This window comes from Rhea americana, unplaced genomic scaffold (assembly GCF_003343005.1).
Source record: "Rhea americana isolate MKP2758 unplaced genomic scaffold, rheAme1 scaffold_321, whole genome shotgun sequence".
In the NCBI taxonomy this organism is placed as follows: domain Eukaryota; kingdom Metazoa; phylum Chordata; class Aves; order Rheiformes; family Rheidae; genus Rhea; species Rhea americana.
Window position 1 is genome coordinate 140,938 of NW_028186448.1, and position 6,975 is coordinate 147,912.

The 6,975-nt window shown below is 55.9% G+C and overlaps 1 protein-coding gene across 1 annotated transcript; it reads right to left on the reverse strand.

Moving 5' to 3' along the window:
- Nucleotides 1-648: 648 nt before the first annotated feature.
- On the reverse strand, nucleotides 649-5,255 carry LOC146592646 (green-sensitive opsin). The gene is made up of 5 exons (XM_085310593.1): nucleotides 4,895-5,255; nucleotides 2,997-3,165; nucleotides 1,414-1,579; nucleotides 1,049-1,288; nucleotides 649-780 (listed from the first exon to the last, which is right to left on the reverse strand). Exons 1-5 carry the CDS (start codon nucleotides 5,253-5,255, stop codon nucleotides 649-651), a joined length of 1,068 nt encoding a protein of 355 aa, XP_085166719.1.
- Between the last annotated feature and the right edge of the window lie 1,720 nt (nucleotides 5,256-6,975).

The window sequence follows — 6,975 nt, forward strand, 5'->3', positions numbered from 1 at the left end:
CCGGAGAAAGGAGGATGCTAGCAGGGACCGCGTTTCAGAGGCGCGGGGCCGGTGGTGGAAAACGCTCCAGTCTGGGCTTTCCCGCTGGCTGCCGCCGCTGCAGCGCGATGCGAAYGCTGGAGGTGCCGTCTTGGGGCAGGTGTTCGTGCTCGTGTGCAATGTTGGCAATGCTTTAAAGTGTTTATCTTCCGCCTGCATCGGAGGTGCTGGAAAGGGAACCTCTGCAAAAGCAGCCGCTGCTACGGCTCTGGCTGCAGCCTGGTGGCCAAGGCTGGGTTTTATCGTGGGGTATCAGCATGTGGGTTTGGGKAAAAGCGCCCCTTGGCCAGGGTCGGGCAGGACAGCACTTGCCCCCGGGGATGCACCCACAGCGAACACCCGTGTGCAAGAGCCCYGGCCGCGTTTGCACCAGCAGGTGCGGGGGTGCCCCGGCGAGCGTGCCGGGGCGCGGGGGCTGTACGCGGGGTGCACCGGCGTCCGAGGGGGAAGCGGCAGCGGTGTTTGCACTCGGGCGGGAGAGCGCAGCCGGCAGGGGAGGGGTGTCAGTGCACAAGGGAGCGACTGCATGAACCGAGTTTGTGGGTGCGTGGGTGTCTAGGTCTCGGGCCCAGAGCTCGGAGGGTCACCCCAGTTCAAACTGTCCATGGTCTATGCGGGTGATACTTGGCTGGAGGAGACAGAGGAGACTTCAGTCTTGCTCTGGGACACAGTGGATGAGACTTCTTCATCCCCAAAGGGGTTCTTGCCACAGCAGATCGTAGTGATCATGCAGTTACGGAACTGGAGCGGGGAAAGAAAGAGAAAATGGTGGCACTGGAGGCAGCGGGGATGTGCCACAGGATGGGGAACACCTGGCAGCCCCCCAGCTTGCAACTCCCCACCATGGTGAGATGCAACTGCTCCTGAGGAGGGGCAAGGTGCCTGCTGCAACATTGAAAGTGCTGCTGAGCAGCAGACAGGGGAGAGGCCATGCAGGGGGCTTCACTCGGAGTTGGCTGAGCTGATGGCTGGAGGGAGGAAGCCAGGCCTCATTGCTGGGGCATCTCACCTGCTTGTTCATGAGGACGTAGATGATGGGGTTGTAGAGGGAGGAGCTCTTGGAGAAGAAGGCAGGCACTGACATGAGCGTGGCGGTGAAGTCGGCTCCCTTGTTGGTGAAGATCCAGAATGCCACCACTGCATAGGGTGTCCAGGCCAGCATGAAGCCCAGCACCATGAGGATCACCATCCGCGTCACCTCCTTTTCTGCCTTCTGTGTTGTGGCTGACTCYTGCTGCTGGGCGGCTGCCTAGGGGCATGGGCAGGGGCAGTGAGCAGGACCCTGCAGCTCTTCACCCTAGCATCGCCTCCCATCTCCTGCCCAGGTAGCCCACCCCATCTCCCTTTGCTCCCTGGTCCCCATCTGGACACTACCTCTCGGACTTTGCAAATGAGCCGCCCATAGGAAAAGAAGATGACCACGACAGGGATGATGAAGTGGATGATGAACATGTAGAGGACGTAGGACTCGTTGTGGTAGTCGGGGTTGTGGGTATAGTAGTCAGGGCCACAGGAGCACTGCATCCCCTCCGGCATGTATCTGCCAAGAAGAAAGATTAGGATGTTCTTGAAGACCCTCCTTGAGGATGACGGAAGCGAGTTAAAATGAGTGACTGGATCCTCTGCAGCCGGGAGATGCTCCCAGAGCAGCATGTGTCTCTTGGGTGAGATCCTCAGTGGCTTCACAGCRCTCACCCCAGCTCCGTTATCCCCTTTGCCTCTTCCCCCATGCCCCAGGGAGCCTCAGATTCCCAGAGCTCCTCGGTGCGCTGGAGTCCCTCCCGGCACCTGGCTTCATGGCAGGCTGCTCCCACCAGGGCAGGCAGCGAGTGAGCAAGGCCCGCTTTGGCGCTCGCCCCGCGCCAACACATCGCGCTTCGGCGCGTAGCATGGGTTTGTTGTGACACTCACTTCCTCCCACGGGGAACAGGCTATTTATTTCCTTCCTACATGGCTGAGCAGTTGCCTGCCGGGAGCCACCTGCTCTCTCCCTCTGCAGATGGGGAGATGCTGTGCAGGGATGGGAGCTGCCGGTGGGGCCGGTCTGAGCTCTGGAGGGCTTCGCCCCATGCATGGGGCCCATGTCCACGGGGGTCTCAGCTTGGATGGACATAGCTAGGGGGCTGAGGACGGCTGCCCAGCTGGGAATCTTCYTCCACAGCTGGAATGGGACTGTGGCCATGGGGTTTACTGTGCTGTCACCAGCTGGTGGCAGGGGGACTTGCTGCCTCTGGAGCCACTTCCTGTGTGTGCCCCTAGGTTTGATGACCACTCTGACACACGGTTTCGGGAGGCCTGAGCCACAGCATTAGAGAAWTCTCCTCTRTCTCCTTGGTTCCTTCCTTATGCTCTGGGCAGTGCAGAGAGCAGTGGTGGTCCATGCTCCCCAGTAATCCTCCTAGCCAGGCCATCACATGCTCCTGGAAGCATGAGTCCCTCTGCAGTGCTGGGACTAGGGTGGATGGGAGGGCTGGTCAGGGTGGGATCAGGGACACGTGGCTGCAGGGTCCAGGAGGCGCAAGGAACGACACTGGGGCTGCTGCGGTGGAGCAGCACATGAGCAAGGCCAGATGTGCCTCTCTGGAGCAGCCTTCTCTGCTGGATGGCTCACTGAAATGCCATTTAGGGTCCGCAGAGAGAAATGGGCCCTTCATGGYGTGATTATCCTGGGTGTGGGTCCCAAGGATGGGTTGAACTGTGCTGGCAGAAGCACCTTTTTCTCTCTGCAGCACGTAAAGGGAGCTTGGAGGATTATTGCAAGTGGAGACACTGGGCCTGGAGCTACCTTGACTTCTGGGAGACACAGAGCCATCGTAACACCAAAAGACATGGTGTTTCCAGTCTCGCTCGGATGAAGCTTGGGGAGTTTCATGGCAGGAGATAGGCYGTGTCTCCTCCCATCCCACTAGGGTGTCTGCATGGCAACTGGGGCTGCCGTGGAGCATCTTTCAACTCACCTGGACCAGCCGAAGAGGGGTGGAGCTGCACAGGAAAAGGCCATTACCCAGGTAAAAGCAATGCCCATCATGGCATGGGTTGAGGAGAAGCGGAAATTCCCCATGGGTTTGCAGACAACGATATAGCGCTCGATGGCCAGGACAACCAGGGACCACAGGGCAACTTGGCCTGTGCAAGGAAGAAAAAGAGAGCATGAGATGGCATTAAGGTCTCCTCTGAGCTTCATCTCTTCATGGTCTTGTGGTCACAGCAAAGAGCAGAGAGARCCAAGGGGTTGAGGATCAGCGAGGGGTGACCGGTATCTTTGTGAAACAGGAGCAGTGGGAAGAATCTGCCTGTTAAATAACCAAGAATCTCCTGCCTGTAAYGTGCAAAATGTCTAGGAGCCGAGGGGAGCGTCTGTGTCGCAGCAGGACCCTGGGGAGGGAGGAGGGATCATCGTGATTTTTTAATTATTTAAAAGTCAATGGGGCGAACGCCACCTGGGCGCCAGGAAGCACCGTTTCCGGCAAAGACGCCAGATGTATCCAAACCTGTTGATGCCTTTAAATGTGTTTCGTGAGCCTCCCATCGCTGCTGGATCAGCTGGAGGAGGTGTRGGGGGAGGCTGTGCGGGTGGGCATGCGGGCACATTTATTTATAAGGGATAATTAAACTTCAGGGGATTGGGAGCGTTTAGTCAGTGCTGTAAGCCTGCTAATGCCCCTAGCTGTGATAATCTGCTGATAACTACACCCTGTGCTAGGATTCGCTGGAGACCTGCTGCTAGCACGGTGACTGCTTCCCATCAAACTTTCTTCCACGTGATCAGGAGCCTTCTTGTGCTTTACTAGATAAAAAGAAAAAAAAATAAAAAAGAAGGARGCCCAAATAACATTGCCTGAAGCACACAAGGCTGGAAGCACCTTTCTGTTTGCAGGCTCTCTTGATCAGAAATGGGGCAGACCCACACGATGCTCTGCTGCCTCCCTAATACCAAGCCTTTCCTCAATCCTTGGCTTAGGTCAAGGACTTAGCCCTGCTTTGGCATTGCAGAATATCTAGCTTTTTTTTTTTTTTTTTTCCCAGATAAGAGACATTGCAGGAAATCACTACTTTAAAAACAAAAGAAGTCCTTGCATTGGTTGTGACTCTGCTGCGAGGAATAGCGGTTGTCAGCTGAATCACGAGGTGTCGTGTGGGCCTGGCGGGCTGCGTGGGCACAGGGTGCGAAATGAAGTTTCCTATTTTGCAAGGGGGCTTGGTGCAGGGCACAGCATTAGCAGCGCTCGTGTCCCGGAGGAGTGAAATAYGGAAGCTCCCACGGGGCAGCCAAATCGGGTGCAACTGGGGCAGAGCTGAGCTGTGGATGCAAAGGCTGGGCCTGGTTTCTCTCACTTTGTGCAATCCCACCGCTGGGCCCCTTCCCCTCTGCAACACCACTCTTATCTCAGGGACCTGGTGCAGACGTCTCTGCCAGACCTCCAGCCTTGGGGCGAGACCTCGGCCATGCCCCTGGGGACTTGGGCTGGGTGAAATTTGACCCTCTAGACTGGGATCCCTTCTTCGTTTGCTTTGCAGCTGTTCCACTGGTCATGAGATCACCGATTCTCAATGTCGAGACCAAGCTTAAGGAAATTCCCCCTTTTTCATTTGTATCCCTGCTTTTAAGGAGAAGGGAGGGCTTGCACCGTGTCCTCTGCCCGTGCAGCGACTCAGCATTGCAGCTTGCAGCCCGTTTCTGTGTGCTGCAAGAGGACAGCTGCGGTTTTCCCCACGGGTGGGATGCTGTGGGCACCAGACCTGTCCCAACCGCAAAAGAAAAGAAAAGARCTGGGCTCCTGAAGCCCCACGGGAATAAATTCATCCGCTGCCAAGCCTTGCCCCTGGGTGCGCGCTCCTGTCCCGCAGCCCTTACCTCCCAGCGTGGCGAAGAAGCCCTCCACGGCGCAGCCGACGGGGCCGAAGACGAAGTAGCCGTTCCAGGCTGTGTAGAAGGTGACCGTGAAGCCGAAGCAGGCCATGAAGAGGTCGGCCACCGCCAGGTTGACAAGGATGTAGTTGAGCGGCTGCCGCAGCTTCTTGTGCTTGAAGGTAACCAGCAAGGTGAGGAGGTTGATGGGCAGCCCGGTGGAGATGAGGAAGAAGATGTAGCAACACACGACGCGGTATTTCCAGGGCTCGGCTAGGTAATACTGGGGGTACTCGAAGGGGCTTCGCACCACCCCTGTCTTATTGGACATAGGCACATAAAAATTGATACCTTCCGTCCCATTCATCCTGCCAATATTTTGGCAGCTGCTTTACTTCGTGGTTTCTTTTAAAATCAAATGTTCTGCTTTATTCTTTTTCTTAATTTAATTTGGTTTCAACTCCAATTTACCAAAAAATAAAGTCCCCCAATGTTCAAAAATACCCAATTAAAAAAAAAATCCCCCCCGCCCCGTTCCAAAACCCAAACAAATAACGACAGCAGTAAATCCTGAAGGAACGAGGGGTGGTGCGCGGTCCCTGCTCTGTGTCGAGGGCTGGCGGCGCTCACCTGCCAAGGGAGGTTTTATACCCTTCGGCCTCCTCGAGGGAGCGCGGGGGGAGGCCGGATTAGGGGCTAGGCTAACTTTGGATGACAAGGGCAACGGGATTGAGAGGGGTTGATGGTTTAAGCACCCTCTAAGCAGCCAGTTGGCCCCAAAACCTGCATTAAAGCGTATTAATTGCCATTAAGTGTTTAATATTGTTTAAGGAGTTGAGAGGAGGAAGGGCCAGGATGGGGAGCACCTTGGAAGAGGGATGAAGATAGGAGGTGAAGCATTGAGTTGGAGAGCTGCTACATTGGCAAAACGATGGGGAAAATGGGTCCAGGCTCAAGTCCCTGGTGTAACCGCAGCCTTTGGTGCGTTCCCAGGTAGCCGAAGGATCTGTTTGGGGATGTTTTGGGCATAGGTTGGGGAGGGTGTGGTGTAGCATCCAGCTCTGCCACACAGACCTTGGGTTGGTCACTGGGGAGGAGAGGACCGTGGACTGTGGACACAGCTGGCACAGGTTCCTGGGGGTCTGCGAGTTGCAGCCCTGGCTGTTCGGTTGCTCTGTGGTTGAGGCACCCAGTTCAGCATCTGCTTTGGATAATGGTGTCCCAGTCACAGAGCATCACAAGGCTCCATTCACATGGGCCAGGACTGCTGCTGTGCAGAGGCAGGATGGGAAGCTGCCTCCTACTCCAAAAGCTGCAGTCTTCATAAGCATAGCACCTTCTGGGTGACTATCTCAGCCACATTATGACCTGATTCAAGCGCCCTGGGCTGAATGCTGAATTTCTTCTTCTGCTCCTGCCTCCTTTCTGGGCTGAAGGGTGTGTTTATCCACCTCTGCTCTCCAGGACCCAGGTGCCTCAGGTGAGCCTCCAAGGGTCACTGGCACGTCAGGAGGGAGCCCACCATCTGTGCTGGGCCACACTCTCTATTCAGATCCCAGTCCAAGGCTGTAGCCCAACAAAGCCAATGCCGGGGCATCCTGCCTCCTGGAAGCTGGCAGGGAGCGAAGGCAAGCATTTCCTACCCACACACCTCTTTCCTGTCCCAGGAAGTGGGGCACCARTCTAGGCTGCAGCTTTGCAAGGATTGGTGCGGTTTAGGGAGRTTCCTTGGCCACAGCTCTAAAAACAGCTTGATTAATTTGCTACTCATTTTGGCAGTTACTTCACTCAAAAAGTAGTACCTAAGCACCTCGGAGAGGGTGCTATTTGAGGTGAGGGATCTTCATCCCTGTGCACACAAAACCATAAAATCCTTCTCAGCAGGGTCAGTGCTAGCCTGGAGTCTCAATGCTCCATCCCACCCTATCCACGCTCTTCCCCCAATTCTTTCTTCTGGGTCATGGGTGCTCCTTCTCCAGGAGACCTGCCTAAGGCGTCTTAGCAAAGCTCTTCCATTAATCTCTGACATCTGGTGGCGTTAATGGCCCTGATCTGTTAAGGCGGTAAGTGGTTAGCCTCTTTCCCAC